The sequence below is a fragment of the Mesitornis unicolor genome, unplaced genomic scaffold (assembly GCF_000695765.1).
Source record: "Mesitornis unicolor isolate BGI_N332 unplaced genomic scaffold, ASM69576v1 scaffold2547, whole genome shotgun sequence".
Classification (NCBI taxonomy): Eukaryota; Metazoa; Chordata; class Aves; order Mesitornithiformes; family Mesitornithidae; genus Mesitornis; species Mesitornis unicolor.
Window position 1 is genome coordinate 1 of NW_010198203.1, and position 19,469 is coordinate 19,469.

At 36.8% G+C, this 19,469-nt stretch overlaps 1 protein-coding gene across 1 annotated transcript; it reads left to right on the plus strand.

Moving 5' to 3' along the window:
* Window positions 1-22: 22 nt before the first annotated feature.
* RFTN2 (raftlin family member 2) lies at window positions 23-18,977 on the plus strand (the record flags this gene model as incomplete). Its single annotated transcript, XM_010189059.1, has 7 exons — window positions 23-530; window positions 5,627-5,810; window positions 7,850-7,961; window positions 9,664-9,976; window positions 12,872-13,072; window positions 17,597-17,718; window positions 18,874-18,977. Coding segments are annotated over exons 1-7 (1,175 nt in total), but the record flags the coding sequence as incomplete, so codon positions are not given.
* Window positions 18,978-19,469: the final 492 nt, after the last annotated feature.

Below are 19,469 nucleotides of genomic sequence, written 5' to 3' on the forward strand. Positions count from 1 at the left end.
CCTCACCCAGTCAGTCTAGAAGGACAAACAAAGCACTGTTGGTGTCCTCTGCAAGAGAGCACTGATAGGGGGCTGGCTGTAAATTGACGTGGCATGGAAAATCTCAGCTAGTTTGTAGCAGCTCTAACGTTGCTGCGAAATCAAGCCAACTCTTACCAAGTTTGTGGCGTGAAATCATCAGGGGCTTGCTGTTTCTATACAAAAAAATGAATGGAAAGTACCTTCGCTTTCTGATTTGGGAACTAGACTTTTTCTGTATTTGGATTTACGGCTAACAGAAAACAAATTCAAAGGGAATTATTTGGTTACTTTTTTTCCCCTGTAGCATACACGACAGATCTTGCTGCTCCCCCCACCTTTTCCTGCAATTTGATCATTTGCAGGTCTTGCCATGGGGTGCGGACTGAGAAAGCTGGAAGACCCAGATGATAGCAGCCCTGGAAAAATCTTTTCTACGTTGAAGAGACCACAAGTTGAAACAAAGACGGATTCTGCTTATGAATATGTATTGCTGGATTTTACTTTAGAAGGTATCTTTTTATGCTTTATCTTTACTATTTTGAGGAAGCAAGGAATAGGATTTAACTTAGTTGTCTTGTTTGACTTACAGTAAATCTTAGGTACTTTTATCAAAGCTAGCCAAAATGTAAGACTCTTATTTTGAAACACAAATCATGACGAAGGTCCTCACTTAGATAAAATTACAATGGAAACTACTGAAGTATTTTTAACAACCAAACCCTCCAAATTACACAACTGTCCTTGTTAAGGAAGCCGGCTGAAAACTGTTAGAGATTTTCCTTGTTTCCTGTGAGTCACATACTGCCATCCGTACTCACTTTGAATAATGGTTGTCTGAATTCAGTGTGCCCGTTCAGAAAGTACACTGTGCCTGAGCATTAATAGAGTAAGTTTTTTAAAATGCGCCCAACTTCTGAGAACAGGCTGTCATTGTCCTTGTTACTTTGTGCAGAAGTAAGTCTGTTCCTTAGTTTTGTATACCAGGAGTAGCTTCCCCTCTTATGCCCACCCCAGTCTCATGGTAGATATTTTAGTAAGAGTCTTAACAGTTTTATCTTGCTGGGTTTTTTTTTCAAATGCTTTACTTGTTGTTGAATAGTCTTTTGAAATCATGACTGAAATGAAACAAAATCTGTATGCGTAGCTCGAGGCAGACAGTGCTCTGTGGGATACTTCCTTCCCGAGGGTGTCCCGTCTCTAACAGAGCAACTCCCTGTTCCACAGAGTTGAAAACATCAACAAGCCCAGATGGCTGCCCTCTGAGAACAGGCAGCTCAGCTCTGCAGTCACTTTGGAGTGACGTGCATTCTATAACAACCCAGGCTACTGGAAGTTCTTCGTAACAAGGATATGAAGTAAATAGCTAGAAGGGTTTGATAAAGGGAGAAAGCGTAAGTGCATGTCTTGTTACGTTTTCAGTAAGTCTTTCATAAACAAAATTTGGCCTCTGCTTAGTTTTAATTCTAAACTAAAGGATTGTAGTAATAATTTCACTTAAAACATATCAGTCTATTGAAAAACTGCGAGATACTGATAGCAGCCACGTTCTTTTAAGTTACAGCACTTGACATCCAGCTGTATTTGTTGTTCTGTTTATTTACACATACACAGAGTTTCTCACTAGCTTGTTCTTTTTGAAGAAACAAAACTTTTGTGTTGAGTAAGTAGGAGTGGTAATGTACTGGAAGTAAGGCTAGGCTGCCTAATGCATATGTGAATTACCTAGTAATCTACTGATAATACAAAGAATACTGCAATTTAATTTTTTTTTTTTAAATGAAGAGCATTTAGTGTTCTCAAGTAGTCTGTATGCTGAAGAGCTTTGCTGTGTTTTAAAGTAGCAAGTTTCTGGCAGTGCTGTGTAAAGGATTTGTTGTGAAGGTGGTTGGAACTTGTTAGAAAAAGCAGACCAAACAAGTGGAAATAAAGGTGCATCTCTGTATTAAGCTAGCAGTAAGGATTCACTTTTCTCCTGTTTAGTCTGATACTTAAAAATGCTTATCTTCAGTGACTTACTGTGGAATTATGAATGCTAAAGAACGGTGAGATCAGTTTTAGATGCTTAACTTGTTTGGTTTGTAACTGTAAGCAAATGGATTTTTAGACACAGATGTCATTTTCTGTTGAATTGTTCTGGCTAAAATACTTTTTGGGTGGGGGGGGTCTCTAATTTTTAGAGAAAAGATCATGACTGCAGGAAAAAAATGGTGTATATGCTGTCCTGGAGGCCTTTCTGAATTCTGTTTGCTTATGAAACATGGGGATTGAATAAAGTACTGTTAGGCTATTTTTTTTCCTCTTCTACCCCAATGAGCTCTCTCACATACTTGTTGCTACTTGAATATCCTTTGGCTAAATGAAATCTATGTGAGAGCCTTTCATCATTTCAGACCAAAGTTAGTTTTCACTCTGCTGTCAGGTTGTGTGTTACGTCTGCACGTCTCTCTGCTGATTTCCAGAGATCTTCCCTAACATGTGAGATTTCTGTTTGCCTGAGTGACTTATTACCAATTAAAACAAAATCTGCACTTGGTATCCTTTTGAGATTCTACAGTAAGCTATGTCCTGCATTGAGATAAAAGTATAGCAAGCATAGATACATTATTTCAGTTTACTATGCCTTATTCTCTGCTTCATCCAATTTATGCTGTGTGAAGTCAAAATGGACCTGCAGGGGAGACTTTGAAGAGTCTCCGATCTTCTCCCTAGCCATGATGGAGATTAGGCCAGCCATGCTGCAGTCCAGATTCATTGGCTGGACTCCCTGCACATCTTAACTAGTTAGCAGCAGTGTATTGTACCTTGGCTTCTCCCTCCCTGGTCCCTGAAATGCTTGTATCCCTACTGTAAAAATCAGCTTTGAGTTGCATGGAGGTTCTTCTGCATTGAGAGAAGCCCAAATGAGAAAATGCTAAGCAGTCTTTTTATTTTGGTGAGATTGAATAGTACAAAGGAAATGGAGAAGTGCATTCTGATGTGTAATTTTAAATGCCTGTCAAGAAATGTAAATTCTACAGCCTCAATCATGGGGCATATCTCAGTTACAAAAACAGCTGTTGAGGTCAGTTTAACCATAAAGTAGGGATAGTTTGATAGCAAAATGTTTGTCTTTTCCACAACTCTCTTATTACAGAAAAGAAGGAATATTTATGCAAGGATTTCTCATCAGCCCACTAGGATGACATGCTGTGAAGTTCCTGTCACTCTGAATAAGAGTATGAATATTTATAAAGTAACTGTTTTTTCGTCACCTTCAATGTCATGCATCTCAAGTTTACTATATGGCTAGTAAGCTAGCTGTAGTTCTGCTATTTGCAAAAGTATTCTGGGTACCTGTTGACAGCACGTTAGGAAGGAAATATTGAAGATATTTGCAAAATCAATGAAATTAGGATCACATTACACACATTCCAGCTTTTTTGGCCTGTGGGCTGTAGAGCAGTTACTTCTTCAGTACATATTTAATGTCTCCTAGATTCACTATGAGTGGAATTATGAGATTGAGGCATTACTTAAGGGCAAAATACCATCCATCTATGAAAAAGAGGGCTGTGATGTACTGTCTGCTTAAAGGAAAAGAAGAAGACAAGGTAGCACAAGAAAGTGCAACAGCTCTGTCCCTATGTCTGAGAATGACAGAGTTTGCATTAAAGGGTTGAGTTTGCTAGTTATCAGCAGTAAACAGTATGTATGTTTGTGGTACTTTTTGGTAGCATTTCTCATAAACACATAAATGTACGCATTATTTTGGTTTCTCTTTATGGTTTTTCTGAACTGCTGAGGCTCTTACAATGACAAGCAAAGTAGGCCTCCATTCCGTTTTCCCTTTAGTATTTGGTATTTAAAAGCAATGGAGTGTTGGAAAACATTAGTTTCTGGCTTAAAAAAAAAGCCCTCCCTAATGTGTGTGTGTGTGTATATATATATATATGAATATATATGTGTGTGTGTGTATGTGTGTATATATATATATATATCATCAGTATTTTCCCCATTTCATAGTGGGAAAGCAGTATAGAGACTGGTGTTTTGCAGAGCACATCACTCCTGATCATACATCACAGCATAATTCTAGTTAAGTTTATTAGATTAAAAGATTTAGGCAAACTAAGGATTCATGTATCTGGTTTGTAATACTTTGTAACAGGTAGGATAGGTAGACTTTGTGACTTGCTGTGTCTTTAATCAAGTCTGGGTGTGCGTCTGGCAGCTAGGGAAGTCCTTAAATTCCTTGCTATTGCCCATCTACATTATAGGGCAGGTAGACAAGAGGATATAAGAACATAAGATTAACTCTGGGTACGTTTACAAAGGGGCAAGTGAGACCTTTGTCATTACATTTATCTGTTCTTTTTTCTTCCCTATCATTTTTTTAAATTACAGAATCGAAAGAGAATTAGTGTATTTAATTCTTTTCAAGTTATTGTGTGGTTTGAAAGAGAATGTTTGATGCAGCATGTTAAAATGTTTGTATCTCAAAAAAGTGTTGTGAGGTCACTTAATTCCAATTTAGGCATCCTTTAATACATTTGAACGCTGATCTTAGTGCATTGAAAATCTTGTAAAGAGAGGGACCCATCAGAAGACAAAACAGTACATCACTTGCAGCAATGGTCACTGATCGAGACCATCAAATTCCAAGTCAAACTGTCTTGTCATAAGAGTTCCTATCTGCAAAGGATGAAAATTTTAACAATGGCAAATATATGCTGGCAAAATTACTTACAAATTACTGTCTGTATACATGTATTGGTTTTCTCCTTTGGGGAGGCTCTGAGAGTATTTACAATTCCAGTTGGAGTTGACAGGAACAGGAAACACAGAGCACCAGCCCAAGTATGGCAGAACACGTAGTCTGTTACCAGTGTGGGATCTTCTTTTTCTCTATGCAAAGGCTGTGAATCAGACCATTCAGAAGAGGTTCACCAGAAAGTTTCCATTTATCTAGGTGGTTTCCCCAGATAGCTGTGTAGCACCTAGCTGTTGTCTGTTGACTGGAAATGCTTGCATATGCTCAGAGGGATTCTCATTAGAAAACAGTGACACTACACAGCTTACTTAGGTGACGCGTACTTAAGTGTATTGGAAAAAGAAATTGGGACTATGTTAAAATTTCAGCCTACAATCCAAAGATCACTTCTAAGTGATACTGAAAAAGTATTTAAGAAAAGTAAACCAATTGTTCTAGGCTTAAATTAATTGTATGTGAGTTTACATCACAACTAGGCTTGAAGGATACTGCTTCAGTATGTTTAAGGCTTTGGCTATAGACAAAATACTTGTTTTGTTAAGTTCAGACCAATTACGCGTTTAGATTTTGATGCAGCTCTTAAACTGACTTGGCAAAGCTGGATACAACAGGAAATGATGTCAAATAGATTAAAAATAGATCATACTAACTTTAAAAATATGTCCTTCAACTAGTTAAATACTGTTGAATCAGCTGTGGATCTGCTTTTTCTTGTATAAATAGAACTGTAGCTTTTTAGCAAATGCCTTGAGACAGATTTTTGTGTGGCTTATATAACAGGAACTCACTCAAAGAGTATATGGACATACACAGTAAAATGTGGTGCTCTTCTGCTTTCTTGTTTTTATTTTTCAGCTTCCTCAAATCCAGAAGTTATCAGGATCAGTTCTGTGTTGGATATAGCATCTAAGGTGGAAGAATATTACAGCAAAGGCTATGTTGTAGGAGCTGTTCATCCTATTATACTTCCAATCGGACGCAGAAGGAATTTCCCTGCAAGTCACATGTATCGAGTGGTACTTTCACGATTAAAATTAAGGTAACAGTGAAATAATTTGAAAACCTTGGTCTTACTTAAGCCATTTGTAAGTAGATTGCACAACATGCATAATTTATTACTAACTTGAAATGAGCACCTTGGAGAATCAAATAACTTTTCCTTGTCTAGAAAGGGGACCAAATTAATTTTAAAAAATTTAAATTAAAAAAATTAAATGAAAAATTAAAATTAAAAAAAAATAGTGCTAAGCACACAGTGTTGATTTTGCCGCAGTAAATGTCCAAACAAAAATCCAGAGTTGCTTATCATAATTTGTGGGGAGATAAATTGTTATAGTTTACCCTTTTTTTTTTTCATACATTTTTATATTAAAGTATAAGCTATCTTAGAACCTGGAGCAAATACAGGATTAAACAAAGCACGAGGAGAGCAGTAAGATGCTTTAAATTCTCATGTCTGTTTCTTCTTCATTTTCAAAACTTTCATTTTCATTTTTCTCATAAGAGCATTATTTAGGGAAAATTACTTCTAAAGTGTGAATTACTTAGTTGTCAGAGGTAAATAGTTTATTTTTCCTTCTTAACAAGGAGGAAATAATCATTCTGTGATGGAGGGACATACAAAAGCTTGGTTTTCATACTGAGGGAGAATCAAGAGTCTGTGTTTATGTTCCAGCTCCCATAGTCTTCTTTATTACTGCTGTGTTCACTGCACTGTAATCACCGTGCGAGCATAAAGAAAATGCACAAAGAAATGTTGCCATTAGTTGCTTTGAATGTGAAGAAGATAACATTGTGCTCTTAGTCTGAGTAACTAGAAAAGTGGATTTCTTACTACGTTAAGAACTGCCATGCTTCCCCCTGCTATCCTGAGTCCTCGTGCGATGCACAACAGTTCCTTCACTGATCCTTTGGAAGACTGGAAGGGCGTGGGTTGGAAGGTGCCCCCTGCCCCTCCAGCAGCCCTTTGGTAAAACATGGGTCATTTGAGGGAGCTTCTCAGACACTTTGCTTAAGCACTGGCTGTGGCATTTGCTGCTCATACAATGCACCTCCATGAATTCACCTGCAAACAAGGTGAATGCTGTTCATGTGGGCAAGTGCTGGAGAAAGAAAAGCAGAATAGTTCTCTGGAGGTGAGGCTTCTAAGATCTGACACTGCCGGTGTGCAGCTCCCACAACTCTCCTTTAGGCCCATGAATAGATGAAGGATGAGAACCTGCACCCCACATGTGAAACTGCTGGGTGTAGGTTCTTAGTTTCTGATGGCCTTTGTACCTGTGTTGGTTTTCCTATAGGCAAATGCACCTTCTCTGGCTACTGTCTTGAAAGTAACCTTTTATATTTGAGCATGTCTCATTGGTGGTTCATTCTAAAGCAAAAGCTTGTGTGAAGGAAACATCAAATAAAATCCTATTACAGTATTGATATATACCAAATATTTTTGTCTAAGTAATAAACTGACTGGCTTTAGATAAGACATGATGAATGCTATTCTTTAAACGGAAATTAAAGCTTGTTGGATTCGCAAATCTGAGTGATTTAAACATTACTTAATCCGAAGTAATTCTTACTGCATTGTAATATTTCTAGTATTTGCCTACGCTGTATTTCATACAATAGCTGGAACTCTGCTTTAGTAACAAAAACTAAACAGCAGCATGTTAACAATGTAGAAACATCATTTCTATTTGTAGCTTGCTTTTTACAAAACTCATTCTCTGTTTTGTGATTGCTATATCTATAGCTTAAATTTGTATTTTTTTTGCGATATCAGAGATTTTTGGGTTTATTTATTACAAAAGCAGGACTGTTTGTCAGTAAAGCTCAATTTCCAAAAGATGTCTATTAACAGTGTTCAGATGAAGTTCTTGTTACTATTCTTACCCTGACATTGTAATACGCAGTACCTGCCACTTTGTGTAAGAAACAGAACAAAACACCGAAAGCTGCTGAGTTCTAAATAAAAGTATGAAGAAGCATTCATAACTACTCTGAAAGAAAAGAAGTGTATATGCAAGCATTTGCCCAAGTTAGTGGCAAACTACTGACAAAGACTGCTTTCATTCTGTGTCCTAGCCAGAAGCACACAGCACCCAGAGGACAGAGACACCCCAGGCTGGTGATTGAGGAATGTCCCGTAACGTGTGAAACGCTGACAAATGAGGTAGTGAAAGAACTGTTAGAAAAGGTAATGGAGGGTTTTTTCAAACTTTTCTTCAGATTTTTATTTCTACTGTACATATAACTTTTATTTAGTGATGGATGTTTTGTTAGCTTTGAGTTTTAACCTTGGTTGATTTTATAGAAGCTACAAAGCCTTTTGTTGATCTGAAAGGAGTTATTTTTCTTCACTAGTTGCTTTTTCTACTTTAGGGCTTAGTACTGAGCCCTGTGAAGCTTTGGGAGACTGGCCACTTACACCACTGAAAGCAGATCAGGCCCGAACTCTCAGTCAGTCTTCATAAAATGCTTGTATTATCATAGATTTTTCAGGAATTATTGTTTTTAAAAATCTGAAATTTTGTGGTGTTCTAGGTTAAGTCGGGTGTTCATAATGAACATGAATACATTCGATTGCTGAGAGAGATTTTTTTCATTCTTTAACAGAAATACAAAGTACACAGTAACTGTATTAATATTTACTTGTCATAGCTTTTGAAAACGTAGCAAGTTCTAGTTCTAGCTTTTTGTGTTTAACTTCCTCTGCAAAGTTGAAGACTTACTGAAACAGGAAACTATTGTTATTACAAGAGCTAGTGATATCTTTCACGTTAGTTGACAAGGAAAGGAGTAGAGGAAAAAGCACACTGGAGATCTTTAATGGTCTTTGAAATTATCAGGGTTGTTTAAAATTTCTGAATGGCTTGTTTTGAAACTTTCAGGTGTCTCAAATTTAAAGTGGGATTCCATTACAGATTTATACTCTGTGTGTATTACCAGGTTGGTTGTATAGCATACCAGACAAACATTTAAAGGAAAAAAACGCTTGAAATGGAAAGAAGTAGTATGTGAAAATAATTTGACTTTATAAAGCTTATATAACTTATCTAACTTTATAACTTTTAATAGTTTATGCAAGTTAACTGGGTAGAGATCCTTCCCCCTCTGCCCTCTCTAATTCCGGTACTTCCAAAGCAATTTTTTCTTTCTGGGATGAGGTTTCTGTATTTCTCTGGAAATACTTTATTGCACAGAGGAGCTTGTAGCACAAGATGGCAGTGGGATCACCTTCCTAAATGGCAGCACTCCTTATCCCAGCAAAAAACTTCCTCCAAGAACAGACACGTTGTACAGGTGACACGTATTCTACGGTTGAATTTTGAGTTCAGTGCAGAGAAGAAGACCCACCACTGGCTGAAGGCAGAGAGGAAAGTTTCAATTTGCTTCTAGCTCCCTCCATTCTCTGCTCCTTCACTATTCTCAGTAATAGTGAAGCTGAGTAGCCTCTAAGATACCAGGAGATAATGAATCACGACGCATGACATAGATATTTCTGTAGTATTAGTGGTCAGTAATTTTAGTATGACTGGTATCACATGTTTAGAGAAACAATACTGTTTATTGCACCATTATGTTGCCTATTACTACGACACAGCAAGTGAAATACTTTGCATTTGTTCAAAATGAAGGATTTTGTATATGCCAAAGTCAGTACCAGTGCTGGCCTGAGTCCAGAGATGTGCTGGACGACTTCCATTTACTTTGAAACATGGGCAACGTACAAAGACAAGCCACCCTCCTACGGTACAGTGTGCTGTCCTTGTATTCCTGAAAATCAGTAATTCAGTTAAACAGAACACGTGTATAGAAGTGGTTTGTTTTTAAAAAAAGAAAAATTACGTGCAGTTCTAAAATCAATTTGCAGATTAATTTCTGTTGTAAATTAACAGATTAACGAAGTTGCTAAAAGAGGAAAGAAGTTTGTGGGATTTGTAACGCAACATTTTCCTCAGCCTAAAGCCTGTAATGGAACAAGCACGGATGAAAGAGCAGAGCTGGAATCGACGCTGGGCAGAAGAAATAGGGAACACAGAAGAAAAAATTCTGATGAAAACTATAAAAACTGGAATGAAGGGACATTGAGTGGTCACTTATCTGAGAATGGGATAGAGGAGGAAATGCAAGGAGAAAGCAGTCTGTTACAGGATGCGGATTTCCAGTTTGGAAAAGAAGTCGGCCCTGTCAGACCACGAAAAGGAGACGGTAATAAATGTTGCTTGCTTATTGCAGAAATAAGGTATTTTACTGAGCTGATGTTTAAAAAGGTGTTGGAAAAAATAACAGCATGTTCTGCTGTATCAAATACTGGTTTTGGAAGATTCGTCTTCCTTTAATGCATAATTATTTCTAAAACAGTTTTCAGTTGAGGAAACAGAATAAATATTTATCTAGTACTCTATGGATGTGTAAACTGTGGTAATATATTAAAATGTTACAGTTTCCTTATAGAATATTATAATCATACTGTCAAAATTCTAGTTTGTAATTTAAAAAGAAAGGGGAAAAAAGCCAAAGAAACCCTACAAAATCACCCACTGTAATTCTGTTCTTGTATGTGATGCAAGCAGATAGCTTTTTTGCTCGATAGGTGTATAACAAATATGCAGCAGTAGAAATCTTCAGAAGGATGCAATTGTTTTAAAACCTTTTCCTACATGCAAATAGCTTTCACTTATTCCTAATATGAAAAAATAAACATGTAATGAATTTCCAAGAATGTGTTAGGACTCCAGTTCTGCCTGCTTCAAAACTGACAACAAAGAGAGCTCCTTCCAGCTAGAGCTGTAATTTTACGTGCTTCAAGCCAGCTCACATAATGTAGCGCAAACAAATCCGTTCATAATGGATTATTTCTGGTTAACGTGGCTTCAAGAAGCATCCTGAAAGAGATCACTTAAATTAATGCATTGACCATGAAATCAAAGAGGATAATTGTTACAAAATGAATTTACACTCCAGAAAAGGAAGCATTAAAAAGTTATATAGGAAGGAAAAGTATCGTGGAACAATGTTGGTGCTGTGGTAGAAAACTTTGCTGAGAGGTTGCCTGGAACAGTGACCTCTGATACTGAAGCTTAGGCATCCTGGTTTACTACCAAGAAGAAGTTAAAATTAAGTAATCTGAAGCACGAGGACTAAGGCAAGATAGCATTGTGTAGAAAGCAGGCACCATGAAACTTCCATGTCAGGTTGCATTTTGACATAACTGGGTTCTTCCATCCATGATGGGCCAGCCTTGTTTTGTTTGCTCTCAAAAGCAACCTTTTCACTTTCCTGTGAAGAGTTAAGCACCCTCTCCAGTTTGTAGACTGTGAGGATAATGACTGCAAGCACTGAGATAATCAATGTCTTTATTTTTAACACTTGAATTAAAGCAGTTCTTGTACAACAGCTGAGCCTTTATAGCATGAGCTGTTAAAGCTTAACTCTTTCCTTACAGCTTGAAATAGCGGGTTTTGCTGTACATAGCAGAATAGTGAAAAGTGAAAAGCAGAAAACCCTTGATTCTGTGAAGGGGTTTTGTTCCCACAGACTGGTGTGACCAGGTAGTTTAGCCACCAGCGCATCCTCTACAAGCAGTGTTGCCAGGAAATTCTTCGAAAAGCTTTGGCAAGAGTATGCCAGGCTTCTCTGCTAGTCAAATACTAAGTTCCTAAGACAAAACTTACAAAAACTTAACCACCTTTCTTTGTAAATGTTGTATGTAACCATTTTAAACAACACTGATGTGAATTCTCAAATGAAGTCTCACATGCATATAGGTACATACTGTCACTGAGGTGTGCCATTTCTAATTAGATCTGCTCAAGTGCAGAGTTGTGTCTCAAGTCCTAGATTTGGGGGTCATAACATACAAATTTTGACTGTTTATAAGTATACTACTTGCGGAGGCAAATTTCTCATACACAATTGAATAGTTGTATTGGGAAACTTGATTTTTTTTTTTTCTGAAGAACAAATAGAAAAGTGATCTCAAATATATGGGAAAGGAAATTTAAGTTTGTCGAGATAAACACATTTATATCAACACAATCACTTGTGGAGGTGGTAAGATAAAACTGTATGGAAGGGAGAGTCATCTCCTACTGATAGAGCTCAAAGTTTTGTCCTAACCTTACTCTACCTTATTTTAGGCACCCGTGATGGGTGTCTTAACGCTTCTCAAAACAGGGAGGGGCTCTCCCAGAGGTTGATTCAGACCGCTTATACAGTCTGAATCCTACTTTGGAAATCTCTATTTCTGCAGCCTAGAGAGACTAGCATCTTAAGTGGGGTCATCTAAACCAAGTTCCTTTTGTTTTGGCAAAGTGAATACTTCTGCTTTCTTAGAGGTTGGTTTGTGTCGATTTAGGCTGCTCAGATGTTGCAGCATTAGACAATCTGTGAGCATTTTTTTTTTTGGCAACTGCTTTGTTACTTCTCCACAGCAGTGACATACATGTGAGTGTATTTGTAGAATACATTTATATAGCTAGGTCTTCATAACTTGTCACCAGTGATTTTCTAAAATGCTGTGAATTTGTGAATTTTAATTTTTGATGAATGCTTTTTTGGCTGTTTTCGTAACAGTGCTGTTTTAATGCCAGATACAAAAAGCATTTGAGGTCACACAGGTTTTGTGTGTTTAACTCACACATTCATCAGTTACTGCGTGGGAAACGCCAGTAGGCAACTGACTATACTGGTACTTCAGTAATCTTCAGAAAATAAGGGGTAAAAATCAATATTGTACCAGGCATTCTTAATATTTAGAAAATTGTCTTTTAATTTTCAGTTACAGCAGCTTCAAATATTTGTAGTCAGAAGTTCTGTGAGTAGCAGAAGTGAAGCCTGTTTCCACTGGACTTTTCTTAGCTCTAGTATATTTTCTCTATGCAAAACCCATCTGCCAAAAAGGTCCAGTGACAACCCAATGTAATACATTCACATTTTTCTCAGCGTACCCCCTTCATGCATCGTCCTGAGTGTGTTTAGTGTGTCCTGAACGTCATGTCAGAAAAGAATTCTTAAAAACACATTGAGATAATAAGTGATACTATTTTTATTTTAGAGCTCTGGCTTCCAGAGGTTCATTCTTCCTTCTTTTTCTTTTCTTAGACAAACTGTATACAGTCTTCAATGTTTTTGATGATGATTCCACCTGCTGGACCTATTATGAAGGCGCTTTGTCTATGAAAGTAACAAGAAAGGGGCCAGTTATTAGTACACTGGAAGCAGACTGGCTAGAATTAACCACATTTTATTATAAACAAGGATTGTCCTTAATTGATTCTTTTGTACACTGGGAAACTTCTAAAGGTGAGTACTGTCCCAGAAGATCATTGAGCTTTTACTTGGTTAGGTGTAACTACATAAATTTCAAAAGGCAGGTCAGGTTTTGCTTCTTGCTGTGAAGGGTAATATGTAAACATATTCAAATAGTCATTTTAAATTCATAGAATCTGATACGTGAAGAGGGTTTTTTTGGCAGTTATGGCTCTGAATAATTGACATTTCAGGATTGTTTTACCAAATAGAGGGTTTTCAAAGCAGGAAAGTGATGTAGCATTATAATGAAATAAACCTTTTGTGTTAGTTCTTTTGTCTTTTTAAGGGAAAATATCATGGAGGGAAAAATAATTAGATATGTTTCCCTGATGTTCATATTCTGCTGCTCACTGTAGATACTGTGCTGCACTCTGAATATTTCTAATGAGACTAAAGAGCACCTGTAGATCTCATTGCTCTTAAACCATTAAACCTAAGTCAGACTTTCTGTGCTTCCTGCTTTTTCCAGCTCTTTGCTGTGCTTAAAAATTCTTTCCAAAAAACCAAACCACATTAAAATTCAGCTGTTGATCCTGAAGTTCCAGGGCATTTCTGCAGGTTGTTCTGGTCAAATGTGGATATGCAGAGAGTAGAGAAACCTGGGTTGTCCTTGCCCTCAACTGCAGGCAGATCCTCTGGGACTTGCACATAGCTGGGAGAGTTTAACAGTCAAACAAGAATAAATAATAAAGCTATTATTACAATAATAAAGCTTCAAGCCACAGGATTTTCAGATTTTCTTCTTCATTCTGCCAGTTTCAGTTCGATCTCAGTTTTTATTCTGGAGATCCTACTAGTTCTTTCTATGGCCTTCATCCTTCTGATGAGCAGACAGGCAGCAGGAGAAGCTCTTTATTGGCTGAAGTATTTGAACTCTAAAACTCTGTTATTGGTAAAATACGTGTTTAAGAAATTAATTTTCATTGGAACTGAACTTGTCTGAAGGCCAGAAATTAACGGTTGCAAAAAAATAGTAGGTAGCTACTGTTGTGCAATTACTTGAAAATATTATGGAGAAATGGTAGTACTCGAGTGTTAGAGGAACAGGCCAATGGAGTCTGACATTGTTAGCAATTTTGGAATTTATTAATTATTGTAATAAATGTTGTTTGATAGCAAACTTAGAATTTATAATTCACTACTGTGATGTTTTGTTTTGTTTAGATCTGTTCACATCTTGCTTGTAATAAGTTGTTGGTGTTCCTTTAGAACTGCTTATGGCAATTCAGTGTAAACAAGCAAAACACAGGGCTGCAGCAGAGAAGAGACTTGTAAAAAGTTTGTTGAAAGAGACCTTAAATAATTCTTGAAATATTCAGGCTGATTATCAGGTGCTGTAGTTTACTTAATGTATTAAAGTGGCTTTAATAAGTCATTTTACATCTGCTTCTTACATGAATTATACAAGGAGTGTAGAATTACTGGGGTTTGGGGTAGTTTTTATGTTGACTGTATGCTTTATTTAATGCCTTTTTTTTCCTGATGTTTTGATTTAAAGTAACAGGCACTCAGCAACCCCTTTGCAAGGCCTGGATTAATGAAAGGCTTAATCAAAAAAAAAAAAAAGTTTAAATCATGAAATCCTTGGAAGTTATATGATGTAGCTTCTTCAAAAGTCAAATGCTGAAAATAATAACTCTTTGGTTTTTTGTTCTCAGTAGTTTAATTTTGAATGTTAATAACTGCATTTCTGTAGCTCTGCAATAAAGTAAATTCAGTAATTGTCAGAGGAACACAAGTGCATCTGTATCACTGTATTTACCTCAGATTGAATTTGGCTGCTAGTCCCTCTCGAAGTGCATATTTTGTGCATATAAACAGTCTAGTGGCACAGTTTGGCCATCTTTTTTTGCTCTTAAATTATAATTCATATCTGTTGAAGTCAGTGAAGAACAAAGTTTCCTTTGGCGGAGGAGAGGTGAGAAATCAGACTCCTAGTTTTCAATGCAGATTTTTTTAGAGCTGGAAAATAACTCTCTGGAGATGTGTTGCAATTCACCAAAGGTGGTTTTTGGCAGCTGTTGAAATTAATCCTTGCAGCTGTTGTCCAGCAACAGTTCTGCAGTCTTTCCATTCCCCCGTAGCTGTCTGCTCTTCTCTATGTGAATAACTATCCCATCTTGAATACCCAGGTTATGAGTTATGTAGGGATTTAATGCTGCCTCTTGGCAGCAGTTGGTGCTTCAGCCCCACTTGACTGGTTTGTGTTTCAGTTAGACTTACGGGTGGGACGCTGCTGAAATAAACTGGGTATATTCAAAGGCACAGCTCAGCATGTGGGTGGAAATCTGCAGCTGATCAAGTGTCTGTGACCACAGTAAGAAACTAATTTAGCTGCAGTGTTCTTAAGCTAAAGTGTTTGTTCTTGAGGTGAACATTGAAGAGTTTTATAACCAGATAGAAGTTAGCAATCCAACAAAGAGAAACCTAAAATGCTTTTTGGGGAGAAAAAGTATTTAAGCACTTGCACTCATTACTAGAATTACTTCCATGTACCTCTAATTCTCACCTTCACCTCACTTTTGTTTGTGTGCTTCTAGACTGTGAGATGTCTTTAGCAGTAGTAGTTGTTTTATACAGCTTTAGTGAAATAAGCAAATTTTAGCTCTTGTTTTCATAAAAATAACACCAGATACAAGTCAGGCAGCTGCAGAAATCTTCCTCTGGTTTGGGCTCTACAGATGTTCTGCAGAGTCAGCAGAATTCTCTTGCTACCAGGATTTGAAGTGCAACACTCAGTTTAAGGCAGGAGGAAGTTTTAATAACTTTAAGTTTTCATTTAAAAATTAAATGTAATTATCAATTCTTAATAAATACCGATTTTTTTTTGTTGTTCTGCTGCCAAAAGAGGATGCAGTCATAAAAATAATCCAGGTAAGTTCTCATTTAACAGCATTTGGATCATTGTCATGTTTCTTCCATTTGTGCCTGCCTTGGAGGCTCTCATGAGCACAGAAGTACCTAAGATTGGTAGAAGTGCTGTGGCAGTATTTTGCTTTTTCTGGTTTGTTACCTGTCCTGCAGCACACTTTTTTGGAGATTAACAAAGATCAGCTATTGTACCTGACAGAATGGGCAGGTGAACAGATTAACCACATGTGTAGAGGTGATTTTTGACATGGTGCACTTTATGAATTACCAGTTTTTATCAAAATACCGCTGAGTGGAGGTGTCTTGTGTCAATAACTGTTTTAAATGCAGAGTTACTGTATCGTGTTTGAAAAATGACAGAAAAGAAACACTCTTAACATGTTTGTAGGTGGACTGGCCATTTTAAGTATCTGCCTGAATACTGAAGAAAGGTTGAGGTCCATTAATTTTTAAGATTATTTGTGAATTGTTAGGAGCTGTGCAGATATAAATGCAATTGTGCCTGAAGCCATCTATTCAGTTCCAGGTACAATCCCGTTTTATTGATGTGGAATCTAAAAATAAAATAACATGTCCAATAGCTCTACAAGTGCATGGAAAGAGACACATATACATCCAAGTATTTAAGTAATAATAAATTGAACTACACAAATCTGCTTTATGCAATATAGTACAAAATAGTATGAATAAATAGTTGGTATTTTGTGGTACGTGAACAAGCATGCTCAGAAAACAGGAATTCCTGGTTTCCATAGAACTTCTGTGCCATTCCGATCAATTTTTAAAACTAGACTGGTTGTGTCCTGTAGGTTTTCTTTGTTGGCTAGGTCTTTGTTTGTTTTATTTGCCTTCTGTGAAGCTGTGGCAAAAACCATAATCTCTTTACATCTTTGTGCAGTATTGGAGAGGATTTAAAAATGTACCGAGGATTGCATAATTTTACTGTTCAAACTTGGTTAACATTTAAGATAGTCAGCTGTCAATGTACACCTGCACAAAAGGTTTCCTGATGGCTCTTAAGAGAAGCAAAACCAGAAAGTGAAGCAGTACTTGATGTACAGCTCTAGTTTGAGCCAGCCGGATGCTGTCAGGCTTTGACGAGTGAGTAAGGGAGTTGTGCTCTGAAACTTCCTTCCCATCAGGAATCTTCCTACAATTACTTCTGTTTCAGGCTCTTCCTGTGGCCATTTACATATTTATTTAACAGTAGCTGGGCTTTGCACTTCATGCTTCATTTCTCATTACGCTCAGTCCCACCATACCAAAAGCACATTTGTTGTCAGGCATACAATATTGAAGTTGAATAAAGAGGGTTTGTGCCCATCTGCTGTGGGGGATATGTTGGATACAGGAAACTGGAATTCAGGTTCGAGCATGGAAGTGGCTAATGCTTTTGAGGAAATGAATTGGTTTATAGTTCAATATTTGTATAGAAAAAAGGAGTTTTGAATATTAAGTTGACTTGCATGCTTCATCAAGTTGTAACTAGACACAGAAAAAACAACTAATTTGATTTATTTGCTGTCTCATTTAATTTTATTTTAGAGCACTGTTCAATGAGAAGAAACAAGCCCATGTGTACATCCCATAAGATGTCAACCTAAAACTTTGTATTTCAGTTTGTGTTTGTCTTTATGTTCACAGGGGACTATTTGCCCAAATCTTTAGATGGATTATTTATCTATGAAGAAGAAGGTGCTGGGGTTCCAGGTTCTAACAGGAAAGGAAATGATGCCATAGTTGTTGAACAATGGACAGTCATTGAGGTAAATTGGTGATTATTTAGCTGTGTAATTTCCTGCTTCTAGCTTTCTTTAGTTTGGGTTGTTGTTTTTTTCCTTAGAGTATTTGTTAAACCTTCAGGATGATTTCTTGAAGCTACCTACACAGGCTAAACTGAAGCCTTGAATCATTAAAATAGCCAGTCCTGTGGCCATTCGTCAGTGTGCGTTAAAAAAAATGCCACAAGAATTCTGGCCTGGCATTGCAAATGTTCATACCAAGAAATACAACCACCGAAGACAATGCTTAGGGTTTTTTTAAGTGTATGTATTTCAGACCAATTTAGACATCATTTCAGCAAGTGCTGCTCCACTGACAATGTGCTGAAGTATTTTTAAATAAAAAGGGGAAGAAAATAGCAAAAACTAGAAATGGAGCTGGTAAAAATTGAGTGTGGTTTTCATATGTATATTCTTAGTAAAATTTTACTGCTATATATGAAAGTCTTCATTTTTTCCTAATAAATTTACATGTACTACTGCAGCATGGTAGAGCAATAGAATTATTTAATGTTTTTAATATCATTAAATATTTTAATATTTTATAATATTTTAATGTTATAAGATTATTGGTATGAATTAATGACATCTGAAAGTAATTGTTGTTGGAGGATACTAAGGGCTTACTTTTGAAATGTACAGTGATGAATATGTTTAAACAGCACAAAACTAAGACTTTGCATATAGAGGAAAAAAAAAAAACCCACACAAATACTCAAACTAAACAACCACCAAACCCCAAAAACTTAAGTACATAGCTGCGTGAGACGCTTGTTGTTCAAATGTGAAGTGAAAACTTAAATACCTCAACTGAGACACTTACTCTGGTGTTTTAAAAGTTTTAGGCCTGAATGTAGCAAAATGACAAGTTAAACAAGTGCGATGTACTTTGAATGTCTTGCTGAATCAGGGCTCACACCTGAAGTTACTATGTTTTGTTGTGTTTTCCTAGTCTTCTGTAGTCTTGAACTTTTCCATTTATTTTCTATTTGAAATAGTGTATCTCCACCAAACAACACACTTCGATGTCATCTCAAAGGATTATCTCATTATAAGTAGGGGAGTCATTGTAATTTGTGTAGAAATGCAAATAAAAGCTGTACAGAGTCTCTTTACTACTTTTTATAATTATTAATGTAGGGGTGTGAAATTAAAACAGATTATGGACCTTTACTGCACACGCTGGCTGAGTTTGGATGGCTCCTGACCTGCGTCCTGCCTACACCCATTGTACGACATGACAGGTACCCATATTACAGCATTTCTGGTGTATACATCTCTGGGAATTATCAAGTGATTACTTGCATACTTAAATGAAGAAAGTGCTGATTATATTAACTGCATATAAAACTTGAGATGTAAGTAGCATTATGGTAGATTTTTCTTTTTTACCACACAGTTTTAGAACTGCTGACTTCAGTGAGTTTCAAACTACACCAGTGATCCTAAACTTAAAACACACTGTTTGTATCTAAACATTAAAGAATTTATTTAGGAAACTTTTGATCACATACCCAGTCCCCAGCAGTGGGGGTTACTCACAGGCTTCAAGTTAAAACAAATGTTGAGATGTTTCACTAATTTAGGACCTTGGTGAATAACTGGTTTAGACTATGCAAGAGGTCATGTTGTCACAAGACAGTCATGTAGTATTTATTGCAAATTAGGGAGGAGAATGTGCTAATCCAGCAAGTTATTGGGCTGTTTCTCTTCTTCAGTGTAAATATTGTTTCATT